General features: G+C 42.7%; 1 protein-coding gene across 1 annotated transcript; it reads right to left on the reverse strand.

The window, feature by feature from the left end:
- Positions 1–3,135: 3,135 nt before the first annotated feature.
- SUPT7L (SPT7 like, STAGA complex subunit gamma) lies at positions 3,136–22,165 on the reverse strand. Its single transcript, XM_080341835.1, has 5 exons — positions 22,141–22,165; positions 21,161–21,814; positions 13,949–14,273; positions 11,821–12,058; positions 3,136–8,317 (listed from the first exon to the last, which is right to left on the reverse strand). Exons 2-5 carry the CDS (start codon positions 21,571–21,573, stop codon positions 8,055–8,057), a joined length of 1,239 nt encoding a protein of 412 aa, XP_080197961.1. The 5' UTR covers positions 21,574–21,814; positions 22,141–22,165; the 3' UTR covers positions 3,136–8,054.
- Between the last annotated feature and the right edge of the window lie 265 nt (positions 22,166–22,430).

The raw sequence follows: 22,430 nt of genomic DNA on the forward strand, positions 1-22,430 counted from the left end.
TAGATGCTCTATAAGAGGAAGTACATTCATTCATTATGGAAGTAAATTTCACATCCAACCCAAGCAGAAGGCAGCTTATCAAAACCAAGCCTGCAAACAGAATTGCAAGACATAGAGAGAAAATGAAATCAGTGCTGAGACCTGTAGAGCTGTCATGCAAAGATCATTTTTTAAAGACTGGAAATGAGCGCAGGAAGGTTTCTGAGCTTTAGGCAAGAGGATCTGAGCACATGAAGGAGAGCGCCTTTTCATCCATTTAATTTCTTTTTTTTTCTTTGAAGTCATGGTATAAGATTTGGATATACTGAGATGTAACAGGTTTGATCACTCCCACAGAAAAATCCATTCAGTAGAAAAACAGCTATATTTTATCCTATCTGCCTGTTCGAAAATACACTGTATTATAGGGCACTGGTAGTCAGTAGGGCTGTGACATCTCAGCCATATCAGACAAATTTAAATCAGATATTACAATATAAATGCAAATACTTTTCTTTCAACGTGACCATCAAAAAAGATGGGAAGTGGAGATGTGCCTTTGTTTCCTTAGAAGGCATGAGGAAGTCTCAGAATATGGGTTTAGATACTAAAGCTTTTTAGATTAGAATTGTTTAATGTCATTTTCTGTAGGCATTAAGAGTTACCAGCAATTGGCTTCCTCACTTCTTTATTAGAGAAATACAGGACTGCTATACAATAGAAGAGTTTATATCTACTTGAAAATTATGGTATTACAAGAGTCAAGAGAATTACAATGGAGGAAGATGGAGAGTGATAAACCAGTCTGGTTACGTTTATTTAAGCCCATTCACTTGTAGGCATTGCAGATGAAATATAACGTTTTTATTAAACATTCAGCATCACTGTCTTCAAAGGAGCAGCAGCAGCCACCATGTCACGTTTACCAAACACACTAAATTTCCTCCAGCAAGATCAGAAACACCAAACCAACATTGTGGCTGCTCCATGCTTGGAAAACGTAATGAAAAGAGGAAAAAAAAAGAAAAAAAGAGGCCTGCTTTTCATGTTTGTTTGTGCTAGTATTGGCAAACACTAGCAAGTCTCCAGCCTTTCTCAGAATATTCTGAAATTGATACTCAGAAAGAGTAACCTATAATTCACAAAATCTTTCACAGGGTTGCCTTTTAACAAATGCCAGATCTGACAAAGCAGGGTAACACGCACCCTAGAGCATTCTCTGTGCTCAGCCTAGGCACCTCATCTCCTCCTGTGCAAGTCCTGCTTCTCCCCCTCCTTCAGCCTGGAGGCAACAGGGGTGGTAGAGCTTTATGCTGGACCTGGCATCCAGCACACCTTCCATGCTGGGCCACCAGTTTGTACAGCAGTAACAAGACTGAGCAGCTGAGAAGAGCCATTGGCATTTACACCAGAGACAAGAGGTTAATTTCTCACCAACCTCCACAGTTTCTGAGGAACATAAATTCATTAGCACCCACTCTACACCGATAGCAGCCCAGATCTCCACACATGACCTGAAAATCCATAGTTTCCCTACAGTCCAATACCCCACCTCTCCCTTGCCTCCCAGTTAGATGAACTCCATGGGCAAGGGGACAGATCAGCCCAGGGGACTGCATAACGCTCTCAGCAAAAGGATACAGGATCACCTCCCCAAAATGTCATCACAACCAAACCTGGCCTTTTTAGAGAACATCTTTCCTTCAAAGCATAACCAAGTTCCAACTTTTAGCTTTGGCTAAAACTAAAATAAGTAATCTTATCAGATTTTTTTTTTCACTTGGAGGAAAAGGTTTTTTCCTAAGACTGCTTTGCAATTCAAGATGGACAGCAACAGTGTGCCATGAGAAGCTGGGCACAGAAACACCATCAGGAGCTGGGGAGGAGAATGAGCGATGTGGGTCAAAGGAGGGCTGGGGACAAGCATAGCTGAAGGTCCAAAGGTGGCACAAGGTGAGCAGAGGAGGCAGCAGGACACTGGCATGGGGCACAAAGGGAGAATTTGGGCTCAGAGGCAGCAGCCCACATCTGAGGGAGAATTGTAGAGAGTATGCCAGGGCTTTGACAGGCACCAGGACCAAAGAAGACCCCTCACAACGCCCAAGCCTTTCACCCAGCTCACTGACAGGGCCCCATTGCCGACTGCAGTGATGCCCCCCACCCCAGAGCAAGGGCACAGAAGTGACACAGCCACGTCTCCTGAACCAGTTCCCAAGGGGAAGGGCTGCTCTAGGAGCAGGGGCTGTTTCTGGAAAGATCCACCCCACCACCATCTCCCTGCCACAGATCTCCCAGCCCCACTGCCTCCACTGCAAGGGTGCTCCCCAAAGGAGCTTTCATCATAATTCTTAATGAGGTCAGCTTCTTTCACACGAGCGTTTCCACGGCAACAAAGAGGCAATTCTAATCTCCAACATAAACTACAAAGCAAAAACTACATGGTTTGGGGTTTTTTTGGGGGGAAGAGGTCATTGTTGCAGCTGCAAGCAGTCCTCCCTGAGCTGCAGCATCCCCCCATCAGCAGCATGTGGCCACAGCCAACCCGGCCCCATGGATCAGTGACCCAGCTGCATCCACAGCAAAAAGGGACAAAAGTCAGGGCAGACAAGAGCCCATGAGCCAGTGCAAGGAAGCAGGGTCCCCCACTGAACATCCTCGCCCAGCTCTACTATGACTATGAGCATAGGGGAAAATACAATGTGTTTCATTCACTGCAGTCTAAAGCAGTCCCCGAGAAAAAAGCAATATGTAGAACAAGGAACCAGCACATGAGAGAGCAAAGCTCAAGGCTTGGAGCAAGGCTCCTACGTAGTCTGGTAATTTAAGTAGTAGAAGTAAATATAAGTAGTCACTTCAGAAACAGCAACCTGTTTATGCTAGATGAATACCAATACTAGCACTGCGGTACTAGTATCACTTCTGAGGCGCACTGGCACCTGTGAAAAATAAGCCTTACATTTTCTCTGGCCACATCTTGGAATAATATTTCTTGTCACCCTAGTTGTGACCTCAGTACCTTATTCAGGCCTGCAAAAGGTCAACTCCAGATCCCATGTAAAGGTGGACAGAAACCCAAGACTGGCCTTTGTGTTCATAGCACCATTCTTCAGAAAAAAGAAAAGAATCCACACAACACCTTTAGGATTTTTATTTCTGATTTTTTTTTTATTTTCTTAGAAATTATAAACAAACTCTCTCCAGGAGAACAAGGAAAAAATAAAAAGCATCAAACCCACAACTCTGAAACATTTCCAAGCAATTTTGTTCCATATAAACACAGGCAAAGTTACATATTTCATTCACATGCATGTACAAAAAGATTTTAAGTAAAGCATCCTTCACACATAACATGTGCATTAGACTCAGAATTGAGTACATAATCAGATTGGCCTCACTTACCCTACTTAATCTTATTTTCCTTTTTTCTTTTTAAATGGTACATTTCTATGCAAGAAACATCTCCTTTTCTGCACAGCATTATGCATATTCAAATTAGTATGGATGGTCTTGGAATTAAATCCCTAGGTAGCACAGTCTGACATACAACTATATACTCAAGTTGTTACACTGCCATTTACATAGCGAACTTTGTTGGATATCAGGCAAAACTCTTCAAAAGGAATAAAAAGGTATTGCTAGAGGGGAAAAGGAATATGATACACAGCACTCTCTCAACTATAATCTTGCATGATTTCCATGCAAAACACTTCAAAAGCCAAGTAATTCACAGATCTTGCTCTCCAAACTGGTATCAAAGTTTCCAGCAATTTCAATCATGGCAAAATAAATCACTAAAGACATCAGTGCTACTGGACATGGATGTGATCAATAATACTCCAATTTGCCAACCACCTACCTTTGGGAAAAGAGAGAAAGCAGAAAGAACCAATAAAGCCGCACATTACTGAAGGAGGTGAGTTGGCAGAGCACTTTAGCAGCAACCAGCAAAAAACTACAACTGCAAGAACTGAGCTTCATCCCAACCCACTGCATAATCTAACTGTGGCTTGAAACTTGATGATTACACAGTCAATGAACTCCTCACTGGTTGCAACAACACCTAGCAAAATTTTACTTGATTCATCAAAAAAGCATATTGTCTGTATCTGACTTAGTGAGCTAGATTTGAAACTTCACTATTTCATGCATGATGAACATCGCTGTAAATCTAAGGACGGTAAATGTTCAGGTGGGAAGGGCTCACCCAGAAGGTGAAGCCTCCACATGCATAAAAGGAAACATCAAGCACATAAATGTCAGAAGCAACACTTATCATAATGAGGGGAACACGACGTACAGATTTTACTCCATCATCATTTTAAAATGTACAAGTGGTGCTGATACACTTCTCATCTCTGCATAAACATGCATCCCAAAGAGAATCAGTAATACCTCCCTCTTACACTGCAACAACACAGCTGAATCAATGGAGGGTGAATTTCCACTGTATTTAAATATACCCGAAGCAGTCAGGCTTGGCTTGCTGCAGAGTGTGTTACAGGGTGAAATGCATGTGGAAAAAGGATGTGAAATAAAAAAAACACAATGAAAAGTAAGACAGAACATCTGTACATGAGCAATATAAAGAAAGCACTTAAGACTGATGCTTAGGAAATTTAACCAAAGCCCTGGAGAACAGCACGTTTTCATTTTTAGCTCACTTGAAATCTTGCAAATGAGCAAGCAATGCTGGCAGCAGCCACTCTGTCTTCTAGCTCCTGAAAAGAGTGCCAGGGACTTTACACAGTTGCCCCAGCCTCAATAATACTTTATTATAACAGTTTGGCAAAGCATCTATGGAGAAAAGCCCAATGACAGGTGTTCTCGCACAGTACCAAAGACACAACAGCCAAATCAAGATGAGTCTTGAGGCCCCAGCCCAGCACATTCTGTGTGTTGTGGAGAACACTGGATCTGCTAGTTTTGCTTAAGACAGGCAGTCTGCTTTTAGCCCAGTACTACCATTTCAACGGTAAGATCTACAAAACTTGTAGGAGAGGAAAAGCACCGGCCCAGCAGGAAGAAGCCTCCTCTGATTCCCAGATAGGAACAGCTAAACTCAGGTCACTTAACTCAGACATTGATGGTGTGGGAGCCTTCGGCTGAGGTAGCCAAGTTGAACTCACTTTACGGGCACACAAAGGAAAAATAGACATTTTTTAAAATGCCATTCATCTGACCTGCTTTATACTTCAAGGCCAGAAGAATGGTGACCTAAGAATGACTATTCCTCTTCAGCTGCAAATGGGGCACAGAGGAATAAATTCAGCTGCAGAAATCTAAAGCTGATTGAGAAGATACCACCCCAAATGCCTTCCTAGTACCTGGGCAGTTGAAGCGCACAACTGTGCTGTATTTCTTCGTGATAAACAGTATAGCTTAAGACCAGTATCATATAGGTCAGTAACACTTCAGTGGCCATTCTAAGGATTCTCCAGCCAGCAACAGTCCTACGCAAATGGAAGAAAAGTTCACAATTCTCACAAAACTTTCTGAAGGATCACAGTGCCTTTTTTGAATAGTAACTAAAACTCAAACACACTTTTGAGAGACAAACACAACTATTCTCTTTTTTACAGCTGAGAAAACAGAGACATTGCAGCATGCCTAATGGTAACTCAGAGAGAATCAAAATAAAGATCTCCTTATACACAGGTCCACTGTTCAACTACTAACTAGGCTTCAAATATCTAGAATTTACCCCTCAAGGAGAAACTTTTAAAACTGTAATGGACACTTTTAGGTCCAATGTCCATAAAAGCCTATGGTCACACATTCTTACTAGACATTGAGGAATTCTATATTTGGCTTCCACTTCTATAAAGTGGAAGAGAAATACAGTTAGGAACAAAGAATTAAGGCTAGACATGTTATACTGAAACAAAAATACTATGCCTGAAGCTCATTCTTTCAAAAGATAAACTTGCAATTGTAAGGACAAATGGGAGGTTTGGTAAATCTCCTTCAAACATCCCAACGGCTTACGGGTATAAAGCCAGTTTAAGTGGCTGTTCACTCTTGATTCATGTTCATTCTAGCTTTTTTGAGAGAGATACTCACTGAATCAAGTTAAAGACTGAGTTGATCAACTGAGGATTGTGCAGAACAAAAAAAAGAATGCTATCAGTCAGCTTGAGCCATAAAAGCAAGCAGCAAAATAGATTCCGTTTCAGACTATGTTGTCACGATAACAACTTTGAATAGGAAACTTCAGACAGCCTGAAGTTCCTGCACTGAATCCAATGAAAGTAAAGGAAAAGTTCACATTGCCAGCACGGGCTTACACCAACAGTACAATAAAAGCTGCTTCCTTCTCTCTAGAAAACCACATCAGCTTCTCTGACTAGATAATCAATTAGAGAAGCTCTGCTGGACTTGTTACTAACAAGGAAGAATTAGTGGAGAATGTGAAGGTCTTGGCTGCAGCAGACATGGAATTGTGGCATTTAAAATCTTGAGAAACATGTACAAAACAAAGTCCTGGACCTTTAGGACAACATATTTTGGTTTATCCAAGGATCATCTCAGCAGGATCTCACAATGGATTGCTCTGGCCTCCCAACGGGGCACAAGAGTGCTGCCTTATCTTCAAAGACAGCTTTCTCAAAGTAGAAGAATAGTCCTTTCTGACAAGCAGAAAGTAAAGCAGGCATGACAGAAGGCCATCACAGACGATCACGGAACTCCTGAACTGAACTTAAACACACAGAAAAAAACAATGCAGAAGTGAAAGTGAGGATGGGCTGGCCCGAAGGGATACAGACACACAATCTAAGCATGCAGGGACAGTTTGGAAAGCCAAAGCTCAGCTGGAGTTGAAACTGATAAGAAATGTGAAGGGCTTTTTTAAGTACACTGGAAGCAAAAGAAAACACGGATTAAAGGAAACAAAACACAGATTTACTGTTCAACAATGCAGGCAACCTGGTGACAAAGGATGCACTTTGTACTTTGAGGCTGATGTGCTCTACACCTTTTCTGCCTGTTTTCACTGGTAATGTCTGCCTTTAGGCAGAGTGAGTCTCCTGGCAGAGCGTTACCTACAGCAGAGGAAGACCAAGTTAGCAAGAACTTGAGCCAGTTGAGCATACCTAAGTCCATGGAACCAGACAGGATGCATCCAAAGGCACTGAAGGAGCTGGCTGATAGAGCATCTTTGCAAGGCCAGCATCATTACCATCACCAGCGACAGCTCCTCAACCAGTGAAATATCCTGACTTAAGACTGTCTTGTTGCCTGCAACAGTTAGCACAACTGTAGCCAGTACATTGATGGAAGTTATTATTTTTCTCTATTCAGCACTTGTGAGACCATATCTGGAGGATTTCAACCACTTTTGTGCTCCCCCTTGCAAGAAGGCCGCAAAGCCAGTTAAGGGGCTGGAGCACAGGATGTACAAGAGGAGGCTCGGGTACCTTGGTTTCTTCAGACTTCAGAAGCGAAAAGGCTAAAGAGAGATCTCATTGTATACAACCACTTAATGGGCAGGTTAGACAGAGGTAGACTGTTCTTAGAGATGAACAATGACAGAACAGATGCAATGAACACAAGTTGGAACACAGGAAATGCCAACTGGATGCAAGAACATGTTTTTTCTTACTATGAGAGTAGTCAACAGGGAAAATGCCCAAAGAGGTTTGGCATCACCATCCTTGGAGATATTCAAAACTCAACTGGACAAGACCCTGAGCAACCTGATTGTAATTGGCTGTGCTTCAAGCAGGGGGCTGGACTAGAGACTAGAAACCTCAAGACGTCCCTTCAACCCAAATTATTCAATGATTCTAGAACTTAGCAAATCTCCTCACAAATACCTTCCACTGGTAACTTCCTCATTAATCTGCCAAAGCAAGCCAAGACACCATCAAACATATGGGGTGAACTTCAATTTCATGAGTCAGGATGGAGTATGGAAGCCAGCAAAGAGGGGCAGGGTAGGGAACAACACACCAAATGTCTCATAATAATTTTATGCAAAGTCCCTCATACACCAGGGCCAGCCCTGTTTGTAAATCATAGCCATCATAGTGCTCTCTTAGTTCATTTCAAGGATTAAATAAGAACATTGTCTATTTTCACATCTTCTTCAGCTTCTTCTTGCAACGCTGGTTAAAGACAGGCGAGGAACCCATCAGACTGTCAGGAGAATGAGAACCATAGCTGCTTTCAGAGCCATTGGGGCTCTGTGGCATCCCAGCTTCGCTCATACCTGACATCGGTTCCTCAAAGACATCACTGCCAAGGACCCCGTGGCCATGTACATTGGCCTCCTCATTTTCCTGTGGCTCCATTTTCACCTGTGCCAAGTTCCAGAGTGGGGAAGCATTCACCTCAGCCCCTAGAGAAAGAAAAAGCACACAGTAATAACTCAGTAAAAAGACAAATTACAAATGGCATGCAGATGCAAGAGACAGTGGCATTGGTAAAGAAGGAGCAAAAGCAAAGCCACAGGTGAACTAGGCTGGGCAGCAGAAACAAAAACACACCAACCAATGTGAGACAATTAAAAAAAAAAAAGTTGGCTTTTTCTTTTTTAAATAGCCCAGTAATTGTCACTCTAAAACATATGATGCTATCCTTTCATGACAATCCTCCAAGTGGTTATCTCCACGAGAAACAACAACTTAAAGAGTCCATATCACTCTCCAGAAGGAAAGAGTGTCTCAGCAGCAATGAGCACAACCTGGACAAGACCCTGCATAAGCAGGGCTTAGAGGCAGTCCAGAAGTCATTCATGATGATGAGGTCCTTGCAACACCAACACTCCCCTTTAAGCTGTCAGACATACTGGACTTCTCATAGTTCTGCAGGGGAGGTGAAGTGAGAGGGCAGAGGACTGGGCAGATGAACAATCTCAAATACCACTTCCAGCACTGAAATACAGGGACATCAGAGCTGCAGTCAGCAATCCAACAGCCTGCCTCCTTGGACTCAGCATCCACAGGTCTCATCACAGCCTTCAGCAGAATGGAAAGAAACCCTCTTGGCCCAACCTCACAGACAACCTGCTGGGAAACAGCACTCTTTTTTTTTTTTTTAAAAAAAAAAAAGGACTAGTGTGCAATCTGAGCAGATTGAGGATTTTCTTTACAAGGTTACAAAACCGTATTTCTTGATAACAGCAAATGTTTTTCTCCCCAAGAGCAGTAATTATAGATTGTGTTCTTTCTGCTTATTTACAGTTTTAAGAGAGACAAAAATCCTATTAAAAATACACTAATTGGGCCCCTTGTTGAGATTGGCATAACAGCCCAGAACTGAAGAAAGCCTGAAATCTTCTGACTTTTAAATCTAGTCCCTCTTGTGTGGGGTTAAATTCACATGAAAAAAACAAAACAAAACCAAACCAAACCACCACACACCTAGGAAAAGTTTTAATAGGTTTTCCAAACTTTGCGTCTCAAGGAGCTTGGCTACAGTTTGAACGCACAACCAACCCTCTTGTACTGAGCCAAATCTGGTACTATTCCCTATTATCAATATACTACTAACAATAGTCCCGTATTACTAGCAATTACACAGAGAACAAGTTTTCCACCACAGGTTTGTACAGGGAATTCTCCCTTATGAAGGAATCAGGCACCTTTCCAGAGCAGCTTAGCCCAAACCAGGGTTTAGGAGGTCTTTGTGGTAACACAGCCTACATTAGCTCAGCAGTTAGACACTAAGCCAGGATGAAAGCATATGTTGGTGTCCAGTTGCCCTAATGAAAAGTCCTTTTTATGCTAATTATAAGTAAATGTGTTCTTTTCAACAACAATGGATGCATCATTAAAATGCTATCAGTTCCTGCAACTCCAGTCTACACAATAATCAATCACTAAACTTACTATGTCTTTCATCAATTGCTCTTCATTGCTCAGCCTTATTCCTTTCAGCTCTATCACCTGTCATTGAGGGTGTCACTAATAAGTAGTTAAGCATGACACAGGAACTTTCCTCTTCAAAGTACCTTAACTTCGAAGTGCTTTACAAATGAGCTAATGCTCATGTTATCCTGCTGGGTGGAAGAACAAGGTCCCCAGTTTCACCTCCATTTCCCCAACTGCAATGAAGCAGCTAGTCCACAACTGCGACATCAGGCATAGGCAGAAACACCAGCAGAACACGAAAGACTGTAACGAGAGCTTTGCCCTCGGACACTGAAGCCTTGCTGCCCTCTCCACGGGCCTCACATTTGTATTTTTGAGATGGAGGTGTCCTAATTGCAGCACTCCTTATGATATTACGCTCTCCAGCCTGCCCAGCTTTAGACTGGGCCGTCTCACAGTGATGAGATTTCCAAAGGCCCTTGTGAAGTGAAGAGGGATTTTCAGGGACGAACAGAGCACTTGTATTCTTAATTAGAAAACATCAATTCGGTATCAGAGAGACAAGAGGCATTTAATATACAGCTACCGTGCTAACCTCTGGATCTCAAGTGGGACATGCTAATAGAAAGCTTTCTTGCAACAAATCACTTGCAACCCCAGATGGGCCAAAGGAACCTGCTGTTACCTCTCCCACAAAAATATGAGCACTTCACATTTCAGAGGTGCTATGGAAAACAATACGAGCTTACAGAAAAACATTAGATGGATTTGTGCTTTTTTAAAATACAGTAAAATATGCTAAAAAAAAAAAAAAGACTCAGAGGTATACTCTAACTTCAGCATATATCCTGCTTAGTTTACGTTTAGTAGGAGGACAGGTTTCATTGTTTTCTAACCAGATTTTTAAGTGAAACAGTTATTATTGCAGGGATTTCCAGAGTTCAGAAGGTTCTATACAAAAATCAAAACTGGCTTTATTTCAGAGAAGAATGACTTCTTCATTTTCCTGGAAATACAGCACTACTAAATGGTGCACAGAACAAAGCCTGCACATAGGTATAGAAAAGGCACAGCAGAAGCAGATTCTCCCACGCGGGCCACCAGTGTGCTTCAACGCCAACGTAATGGGATAACACTTTGTGAAAAAGAGTGCAGTCTCCGTACCCCCACTACTTCACTCACCATTTCACTTTTCACCACCTCAGCTAACCACAGCAGGCTTGGCAGTAAAGATGCTAGAATAGGAGAGACTCCCACAAGCCGACTTCACACGAGTCACTGATAAGCTTTCATAAAACAATGATTATCACTACTAGGGTGACTTCTGAATATGGACGGCTGCACCAAGTATCATTAGTATTTCCACAACTCATTCCATGCCTAAACTATATATGGTCTTGAATTTATTTCACGGACAAGGAACATGGCCTTCAACTTTTCAGTGATGTGAATCTCTGGACAAGAATCCAAAACTACCCAGTTAAACAAAAAAAAAAAAGAGGAAGGAAAAAATATCTGGTAGCCTCCTTAATAGAAATAAAGATAAAACTCTAGTATCTTTTAAACAAAAATAAATACATATATAGAAAACTAAAAGTTCTTTTTGTCTTTGTTACATCAGACAGGGGGAAAAAAACAACAGTGCTCACACCTGCAGCAAATACCCTAGTTCACAAAATAGGAGTAAAGTCCTTGGGCCATCACTGTAGAAAAACAATCTATTTCACACCAATAACAAACACAAGCACTCTAATGATCCCCTAAAAATAAACACCATATAAAGCATTTTGTGTTCTACAGGGTCGATGAACAGAGTAACTATTTAACAAATCCTCATAATTTATACCTTTGACTCTTTAGTTTTGTATTTAGAAAGCAAGAAAAGGTTTGTCTCTCATCCAAATCATTTCATTAAAGCCTAAAAATCCTTTCTCCTTCTTTCTCACATTGGGGTCTGCTATTAAAAATGGAAACCAGACCACATGGAACAGCTGATACACTGTTTCCAGCAGCAGCAAGAAACCCCTACCTGAAGTCTGCGGGGAAGCTTCTACTTCCAAGTTGGCAGAGAAGCGCTCGCTTTGAGCTCCAAGGACTCCAACAGGCAAAGACTGGTCTCCAGAAGCCAAATCACCTTCCAGTTCCTCACTTATGGGAAAAGTAATATCACTAACAGGTTCCTCCTTAATCTTCACAGGCTTTGTGTCTTCGGCTGCCTTTTCCGGGTTGACAATCTTCTCATACTCTTCAGAAAGCTGCTTGCTAACCTGTCAAAGATCAGTGAGGGTGAAAAAATGGCCAAAAAGTTCAGAGTGACTTCAGAGACTCTGAAGGTGATTACATTGCAGTGCGCTCTGTTCCCAGAATATTATTAACATCTGACTTGAATGAACAAGTAAATGGGTTATCAGCTACACAAGATTTTTTTTTCCCCTTTAAGAACAACTCTTGTCCTGTAACAAGGGCTTTAGTAACAGGTTTAATCCATTAACACATCTGCTTGATAAATATGAGCACCTTTACTTCAAAGACAGTGATGATAAGGCCCAGAAATTTAAATAGGGCATGAAATAAATGCAGTGTCTCAGTCTTACTTTTTGGTTTTACCTATAAGATGATCCCCCATCTGCCAGTAACAAATTTATTCCAGCATTAAAAAACAAGCAGCTCAGACATTCATCACTGCTGGGCAAAGCCTGGGTACCCTCAGTCACATTTACAGCAAAAAACACAGAAGTTTTCTCCAGTCAGAAAAGTAAAACCAATACAGGAATGAGATATAGAACTACCCTGTACTTCTAGAAACTTAACACTGTAACCAATCAAATTTAAAAATTCAGATTTCATCTGCTTCTAACCAATGTTTGTTTACAGCACTGAATCACAACAGTCAGTCAACTGTGCTCAGGAAAAGCTCAAGGGTTTTAACAGTAGAAGCAAGAAGGAAAAAGAACAGCTAAGGGTATTCCCCCTTCCTAGATATACTTCCAAATACAAAGGCTACTGTAGACCTCAGTCCCGCATGAAGAACAGAACAAATAAGACAATGACCAGGTGGAGGATAAGAGTGAACTGCATCAGCAGAATGATGCAGAAAACCTAGATTCCAAAAGGAGACATCCCAGCAAAAATATCTGAACAAAAATTAATTCGTTTTTTGATCAAAAATGTTTCTAAATGAAGACAGATCTTGATGATGTAATTTTTATGCACAAACCTCAAGTCCGTCACAATTTACATACCATGTGTGCTTACAGGTGTCTCTGGTCTGTCCTGCCTCTGTAAGCCATTAGGTGCCACCCCTGGGAAAGTGAGCACAAGGTAGCTACTCCAAGAGGGGTCAACTGCCACCCAGATAATGTGACAAAGAGGAAGGGATGGCAGGCTTTGCCTTTGGTCACAGGTTACCTACTTGTTTCAAGTCTTGTTTTTTGATGAGTAGGAGTAAAATTCCCACTTCAAATCTTTGCATTTCTGTAAGTCCACAACAGGCAGTCTTATATCGTTCAAATAAAATGCATATGTTTAATTTCACAGAGTAACTGGTCCAAGAGAAGCCAACCCCTTATTCTTACAATCTACATTGATATGGCACCTCTTATTCCAAGGAATTTAACAATTCCTCTTCTTTCTCCACAGAAGCACGGTCACTGTTAGAGTGGAAGGCACCACCTGTGTGACAACTCAGATCAGCACAATACTACCCGATGCTCTTAAAACTTAAGCAAGTCACCCCTTGCTTAAGCAAACACAAAACCATTGCACAGTCAAATAATTTCTGTTTACCTGCTTACTTGTTTTCTGAAATGGTAAGCAGATAAATATCCCATTAAAGCAGAAAATTCGGCTAATCAGTCAGTAGAGATTTCACCTCTACTTGTTAGTTTTGTCTGGGCCATTCAGGAGCTGGGTGCCTCCTCTTAAACCCAGACAAACCATCAGTAGAGCATTCTTAGCCTCAGCAGGGACACAAATAAGGGGCTCTGTCTTCCAGTCAAAAAAAACATGTTTATCTTTTCCTTGATGACTCCCCTCCACAGTCAAGTGGTTTTCTGTTTGGATTTCACTTCAGCAAGACCCAGGACTTGCTACTGGAATAAGCAATTGTAATGGGGGCACATTTATTGGTGCCATCTGGTCCCTACTGCTCTTCTCACCTGAAGCATGTAGCTGTGATAATCCTTAATGCGGTGTTGCCAGAACTTCTGCAGCGAGAGCACACTGCCAATGCCCACCTCATGGAAGACCTGCTCCATGACATCAGGGAAAGGGGTGTGCCCAAGCCGAGCTTCTCGATCCACAGCAAAGCGCAGCAGTTTGGTGAACTTCAAGCAGTACTCGTGGGCGATGTCTGTCAGGGTCTCCAGGACACTCTCATTGGCACACTCAAAGCCTGTGTGAGCCAGGATGGTGGCCATTGACTGGTAGAGAAGCTGCCGGCAAGAGGACCAACTCAGCTCAGTCACTGGCTCCCCTTTTCCTCTAAAAAGCAGAAAAGACAAAAATAGCACACCTTCGAAAACTAAAACGAATGTGTCAGTCGAAGGGATATTGTCAAAAATAAGGTGACGTACAAAGGGAAAGCAGATTGTTTGGGGTTCTCCACAGCTTCTCTATTACATATGAACACTAATTAGAGTAAGGGTTTATCTGCTTTCCCTTCTTCCTCCCTCTCCAAATCAGCACTGCTGATTCTCATTTTCCCTTCTAATGCCAGAAGATTCTTTCGGTGATGCATGAATATGAGATGCAATTCTTCTGAACCCTTAAGCAACTCTCTTCCCACCCAAGAGCCTTTTTTTCCTGGAGATGTGAAATAAATGGGCCCTTAACACAAACAAAAAAAGGCATTTTAAATAACATGAATGCAAATAATTTCTCCTCTCAGATAATCGCATTTCCCTTCCTTATCTCTGATGTCACAGACCTAATAGTAAGATACAAAGGCTTCTGCGATAGGCAAGATCTGAAATGATAATGCAAAAGACACACATAAAAAGCAAGAAACGGGATACACATACATTTCATAAAGGTACACTGTAGCCAAAAAGACCCCTTCCTTGCCCTCATTTCCAGCAGTTACTGATGGAAATATACCCATATGCTACCTAAGAAGTGAACACCAGGCCTGGAGGGGTTCTGTCATTGAGCAGCATCTCTCAGCCTTGGGTCTGAGATTTCTCTTCTCAAGGAAGAAGTTGCTAAGCAGGAAGCATAGACCATGGAGGATGAAGGATATGGCAGAACAACTGACATGTCAAACATCATCCATTTATAGTCAGGCAATTGAATTTTTCATCAAGATGAGTTAATAAATAGAAATTCCACACAGGAAAAAGAGAAGATAAGATAAAGCAAGGCCTCTGAAAGGTAAACAGATTTCTCAACTCACAGTTAGATGCCTGTGATGTATTTGCCCGTATCAGTAACACGGTCTTCAAATGCTGATGTCACGAAAATCAGATTTCCTTTCTGCTAAGTATGGTATTTATATGCTTTTTTACACTTCATTCAGCACCAATGGCAGAATGAAGCTAACAATTTCACACTTCATTTGTTTCTGATCAAGTCCTCTTCCGCAGCCCAGCCCAAGATTTGCCTCGCTCTCACCCTACATTACTTGCGTACCACCACACACTCATTCCAGGAACAAGACCTGATTAAACAGTACACAGACCGCACTGATGCCTTGATAAAATTCTCACTACTCTTATTACTCCAATAAGTGCATTAAGTACGCTTCAGTCTCGCTGAGATGCTGGGTTACAGAGACTCAGCTCCTCCTGATCCTCAGGACTGACCCATAGAAAACCACTGCCACACAGCAGTAAAAAAAGGAAATATTTCAGGGCAGGAAACATGGAAGGTTAAACGTAGAGCTATCAGGACCAAAATAATTTTCAAGAACAGCAGATCAGCACTTTGATTATTCAAATAAAGGGAGGGATCACACTATATTGAGAGCTGCAGATGATGATATTTCTAAATGGATATTAAGAACAGCATGTGGCTCTCAGGTCATGGATTCATCCCAGTTATTCATTGCTGGAAAATGACTCACATCCCAATTCCTACTCAATTATGTAACTACTTTGTAAAGAAGACAGCAGGCGCTCTGACAAGATGAATTAGAAGATCATCAGTTCCCTTATACACGAAGCGTCACCCACACTGGTTTCACATCTCTCACTCTCCCCTCCACTTTCCACCAACAGATTTCTGAACTTCGCAAACAGCCATATGTCTCATACAACAACGAGACCAGGAGGTTACAACAGAAGAAAACAACCATCAAACAAAACCAACCAGAAAACAAGCATCAAAATTTATGCCTATAAATTCTCTTCTTTTTCAACACATATAAAAGGCATACCCAGCTCTCCAGCAGCCATCAGTTGAGAGCATCTTATGCTACCAAAACTGCCAAACACTACACTACTGTTAACACGGAGACAAATAAAGAGCCATTACTGACACTCTGTCATTCAACCAAAACACTATGTACAAACTTAAACTAGACACAGAATTTGGCAAGCCCAAGCAGGATACTCAGTCACTTGTAAAGCAGAGCACAACCACCATTTAGCAATGCATATCACTGCTCAGAAGCAGCAGAGAATGTTATATCTCTCTTAAACTCCTAGACGGAAAGTAACTAATTGCCAGCATTAAAATGCAGCTAGGTCACTATGCTGAAAAGGATATAATCAACTTGAAATCTGATCAACTGAAGACAGAGAGAAAAGAAATTTCAGGTACTGTACTCAAATCCAAATCCCCACCTCGTGCTCTTGGTAGGGTCAGGCAATTATGTTTTGTTTCTCTTACATTTTCTTCTCTTGTTTTCCTGTTTCCCACAATAAACAATAGAGGAAGATGATTAAAAGCCCAATTAGAAAGCAAAAAATGAAATATTTTAGTAAATGTTAAAGGAAAAGAACAAATGACAAAATATCTTCTTTTTCTTCACCTCCTTTAGCCTTCAGGTACTGACTGATAAGAATGCACATAAAACAGAAACAGCCATATGGAATTATTTAAGCTGAAAGCAGTTATCTAATGTCAAGCCTTGCCAAATGGAGCAGCCAGCTTCTTTTCCCTGATGATCATAAGAGCTTTGGTCCTCAGTCTCATCCAGATACCTAGTACCAAGAAAGCACCCTTCCAGATACAATCATAACACAGAATGCCACTCTCTGCAGCACTTACTGCTTTCCTAAAAGTCTCCCCATCCAGCTCCCATCCAAAACGAAGCTTCCATTTAACATATCACCAGGGTCATATAGCTGCGAGTAAACGAGTGGTTTAATCCCTAAAATTCTGTCACTAGAGACTAACAAAACTGGCAGTTAGGCCTGTGATTTGGAGGTGACCATCTCTACAGAATATATCGTATGAAATTTATCACAAATACTGGCCAACTTGTTGCTCTTCAATTTTGTATTTCCAACGGGATCTTCTTTTTTATATATGGGTCACCAACACTAAATGATGTGCCAGACAGAAACCTACCTGCCAAGCCATGAATTCATCAGAGCCAAAGCCCAGCCTTTTCCCATTGCTGCCAGCAAACCTTTAACATGCAGAACTTCACAACAGAAAAAACGTGTCCACTTATACCAATTAGGCTTGTTTTCAGGATTAATAATGTTTCAGAACCCACAAAAGGCCCATCTTGTGTGTCAACAAGACATTCCCCAAAGGCACCACAAGCTCCTCTCCTGTAAGGCTGTTTTTCTTAGAGGGAAGGAGATCTCATGATTCATTTCCCATCCAACTGTATTCAGGGGAAAGTGTTTAGGCCAAGTCAGTACAAGGATTGATAGCCAAGGCTCACTCAACTGCAGTAACAGATTGAAGTGCTCTGCTCCCTCCTAGGTGAGCATAAGCTAGCAGCAGATGGAGGGAGGGGGTGTTTTCCCTATGAACACACCAATTGTATGAAACATTACATTGTGGAGTTGAATTTCTACCAAATGAGGTGCAACAAGGTTGCTTCACAGCCATTTCCCCCAAAACAGCAAAACAAAGCAGAACATTGGAAAAACGAGATTATACTAGTCAGTGCATCAAAGAACACAACACACTCAAATCAGAAAGCTGTTTCCTTTTGCAAAAGGGCCTCTTTCCACCTCATCCTGAGCAAGCCTCTTTTCAACTGTCTCTGCTATGTCTACAGAGGGTTGAACAGGTATAACAAGAGGCTGCTCCATAGGTAATGGCAAGAGGTAATAAATACTGTTTGGAAAATGAATTGTGTCCCAGTGGCCCAAGCCAGAAGACCAGACAGTTTAGGGGCTAAGCCAAAATGCTTAGTCAAGCAGGGGAATTACATTCTGCCTGCTCTGATTTCCACTGCTCCAAATCCTTCCCAACATTAAACCTGCTATCCCACCAACACGAACTTCCCTGCTTCTGTACAGACATTTTTTAACTACAAACTCTTCTGCCATGAACTGTCTTCCCATTGCAAGCTCTCCATTTCATTCACAGATTATCTTTCAATGCAAAGCACACGTCCCGTGTGGTCAGAAATGCAAATGAGAGAACAGCGGAGAAATCTATTAAGAAATCAACCATGCACACACAAGAAAAAGAATCTGAAGAGGCACATAATGAGTAGGTTTGGTTTCGTTTGAAGACTGATTCATGCTAATCAGGGGAAGCTGAACAGAGAAGGAAAAGCTAGCAGCTATATTATGGTAAGAGCCTCCTGTTCAAATGGTAGTTTTGAGTCTGCAATTCCTTAGTCATTCTTCATCGATTATGCTTGAAGCTTACCTTCTGTTTCTGTACACACCAAAACCAAATTATAATCTTTTATTGTGTATTCCAAGAACTGAAACATCAACAGCTGCAAATCACCAGAACCAGATGGTAATTCATCCAGGAATACTAAAGGAATTCAAGGATGAAATAGTTGAATAGCTGTGGTGAGTCACCTCTTGCATTAAACAGTCTTGGTCCATAAGGACCAGAAGACAAAAAAATATGAAAACATTTTCTTCCAATAGCTTCAGAACAGATGTGAAGAACTGCAGGCTGGGAAGCCTCGTATATTCTGGTGCAACAGGGAAATTCAAAGACATGATAAGAAGAGAATTAGAGGACACATGGGTAAACATGATACACTCAGAAAGAGTCTAGACAGCTTTTGTAAATGGAAAATCAGCTTCACAAACATATTAAGGCACCTCCGAATCAATCAACAAGGAATTACATAAGAGATCTCCACTGTGGAGCCTGGGTCCTCCCTCAAGGTCTTGTGCCGGAACCATGTTTTGTTTCAACAGATTTATAAACAGTCCAGAAAAATGGAGAAGGGGGATAGCTTCGTGACTAAAACTGCTGGGGGTACAGATTTTAGGGGGTTGAAAAGACCAAAACAACAGAAAATTAGCAGTAAACTAGGTTCTGACTCTTCCTCATCTCAAAAGGGACAAGGAGGCAGGGGTTACAGGTACAGGGCAGGGCAGAGCAGGGGGAAACCAAAATGAATCCAGGGAATAACAAAATAAAAGACAAGGGTGTGCAGTCCAAGAATGAAAACGAATAACAAGGAAACAGAAGAGGACATTACTATAATAAAGAAACTTGTGGTCTGATTCAGGCTGGCCCCTCTCATCTTCCTTTCTTCCTGTGCCTAAATATACCTATACACTGCTTCTCAGACCCAGGTTACTGCCAAAGAAAATGGAATTAAAATATGGATTCAGTCAAACACTGTAACTCTGACAACGGTACTTCAGAAGGCAGCATAAAATTAAGAACTACCATGTTTCATCAAGGGAAAGAATGGCCTTCCTTAAATTGTTTTTACACACGAAGAACAGGCATCAGCAAATCATGTAACTTTATTTTTACTACTATAATACCAGCTGCTATTCTTATATGAAAGTTTCTTTAAACAGTTACAAACATACCACAACAAATTCAAAGCTTTCCTCCTGGAAAAGCATAAATGTGTTTAGTTTAGTAAACACACAATTAAATTCTAGTCTACACTGCAGCTCATTATAATTCCACTCTCTATCAGTCACAAAGCATTTAATTCCAAAATTGTCTATCCAGTTTTTGCAATCTAGTCCTTAAACTCCCCCATGTGGTTGACTGCTAAATAACATTTCCTTACTCGCAATCCAGAAACTCCCAAGGGACAACAAAAAGACAAAGCAGCCCACAAAACAGGGACAGAGCCACAGAAAACTGAGCTTAAAGCTGAAGCTCCTCAGTTCTACAAACCACAGGGATAGAAAGAGCAGGAGTCACAGGGCTCAGACTTAATCCTCACAGGACTGGATCTCCGTTTACCCCTCTTGGCTAACTACTTTATTTCTTCCTCAAAAGATGATGGTATTCCTCCACAGATAGGACTAAAGAAGTGCTCTATTGTTCAGAGACTATGTTACCAAAAGCAACATCTTTCAGTAAAATGCATTTTATACAGCCTCAGGCCATTAAAGATCTCTGTGGCATTTAACTGCTACATTACATTTTATTGATGCACATTTTCCCTAAACTAAAATGTATTACCCTCTCCCACATCATGTTCATTGGTGCACAGCTTTTAATCTAAGAACAGAAAGTTATAGTAGTGAGGATTAATCCCTAAATTTAAATGCCCATAACCTACAGAGTATCACAAGATCCTGCACAAAATGCATCACCTCCTCGTGAATTTAGTACTTATCAGAGGGGTAGACAGGGAGGTGATGGCAATACTAGTTAATCAAAGATTGGCTGCAGAGGTAAAAGCAATGCAGCCTTCTTTGACATATTCTCCAGCTCTTGGCTGGTGGAGCCAGTATCAGAGACAAGAACTCCCTTTGCCTGTACTCATGATCACCTTTGACCTGAATAACACAAAAAAGAGGGCAAAATGTGATAGTTACTAATCGCAGGTCCTTGGCCACTAAAATCTTACTAATATGTTGTGAAATCATATTTTCATAACCTACAACTAAATAGCCAAAAACCTAGTCATGCGTCTTCTGGATTTTCAGTTACAATAATGCAAGTTTAGCTGTAAGCGACCTAAACAGAAGAGACTTCACATCCTGTAACCAAACTTGTCAAAATACCACGGAAGACAGCAAAATCATTCACAAACATGCAGCATAGCACTAACAAGACAGAAGTCAGCACCACACATTCACGTTTCATAGACAGGCAACGAAAGCACATTTATTTTAAACAATGTGCATGCTATCCACATGGAAGAAATTTAAGTTTTTCCTTTTGAAGCCTTTTGTATACTTTACATACAATTGGCCCTTCAGCCTAAGGGAATTGACGGAACTACAAATATATATTTAAAAACATTCAGCTTTCCTTCAGCCAAGAACTAACCCAAAGAAACAGCAACACACCTGTAGAAATCGCTCTCTGGGTCACTGTGCCTCAGTTGAAATGGCATTTTGGGGGTTTTGCTATCCAGAGGAAGCAGGTCATCAGGGAGAGGCGGAGAGGCTGGACAAGATGGCAGAGGTTCATTGTCTTCAGTTTTTATGCCCTCTGCTTGCTGCTGGTTCTGAGCCTGGGCCATGGCTATAAGGCTGCGCAGGCGTCTGTTGTGCTGGATGAGCTGAATGGTGTGAATGGTGAGGCTGCAGGGCTCAGAGGGGATGTCCAGCATGGTGGTGGGCCGGGGCTTGTTTGCGGATGGCTGATGCAACGGTGGATCTTGGACTTCCACCGTGCGAAACTCACGCTGGAGCAAGTCAAAGGAGCTGCGGTTGGCCTGGTTGGATGAAACCGGAATCTCACCCCAATATCGCAGCATTTTTACACAGGTCACGTATCGTCCTCAGAGCCCAGAAGGGGGCCACCAAATACTGCGGTATCTGTCACAGAGAAAAGCGCTGGGCCTTGGGCAGCGGCAGGAACTGGAGCTGGGACGCTCCGAAAGAAGCGAGCTATGAATGTGGAGGGAGCTCCAGCTCAGCGCCTCACCCAGCAGCGCGGCTCCCACGGCAGCATGAGGACACAGCGCCGGCCCTCCACAGCTTACATTGCTGCTTCTCCTGAGGGGGAAGAAGAAGAAAGAAACGCACCCGTCAGGGGGAAATTATTTATGTTTGTAACTGGGACTCGTGTGTTTGTACCTGGGCCCCACCGGCCCCTCGCTGCGCGGCACGCGCGGCACCCACGGCACTCCGCGACTTGCGTGGAGCAACCCCGGGGACCGCAGTCAGCTCGCCTGCCGCTCCCTCAAACCCCGCCGCCCGCCCGCCCTCCCCAGGCGCAGCTCCGGGCCCCCGGCCGCCCCTGTCCCCGGCCCGCGGCTCGCCACGACGGCGCCCAACCCGCCAGCCCGGCGCAGTGCCCGCCACCCCCGCCCCCGCCGTACCCCGCACGACCCCCGCCGCTCCGCGCCGCCGAACCGGAAGTCGGCCCAGGTCCGCCAGCAGAAGAGGCTCCCCCGCCACCAGCGCGCCTTAGCGCTGGGAGGGAGGGAAGCGACCACCGCCGCTGCCGCCTATCCCGCCGTCACCTCCCTCCCTACCTCGCCCCTCACGCTATCCCTGGCGGCGGCTGAGGCAGCGACGCTTTTCCCCGAAGATACGCGACAGCTGGGGCTGCGCCCTGCTCCCGGTACTGCAGCCGCGACGGCGCTCGTCCCCGGAGGACTCTATTTGG

Source organism: Nesoenas mayeri (genome assembly GCF_963082525.1).
Source record: "Nesoenas mayeri genome assembly, chromosome: 3".
Lineage (NCBI taxonomy): Eukaryota > Metazoa > Chordata > Aves > Columbiformes > Columbidae > Nesoenas > Nesoenas mayeri.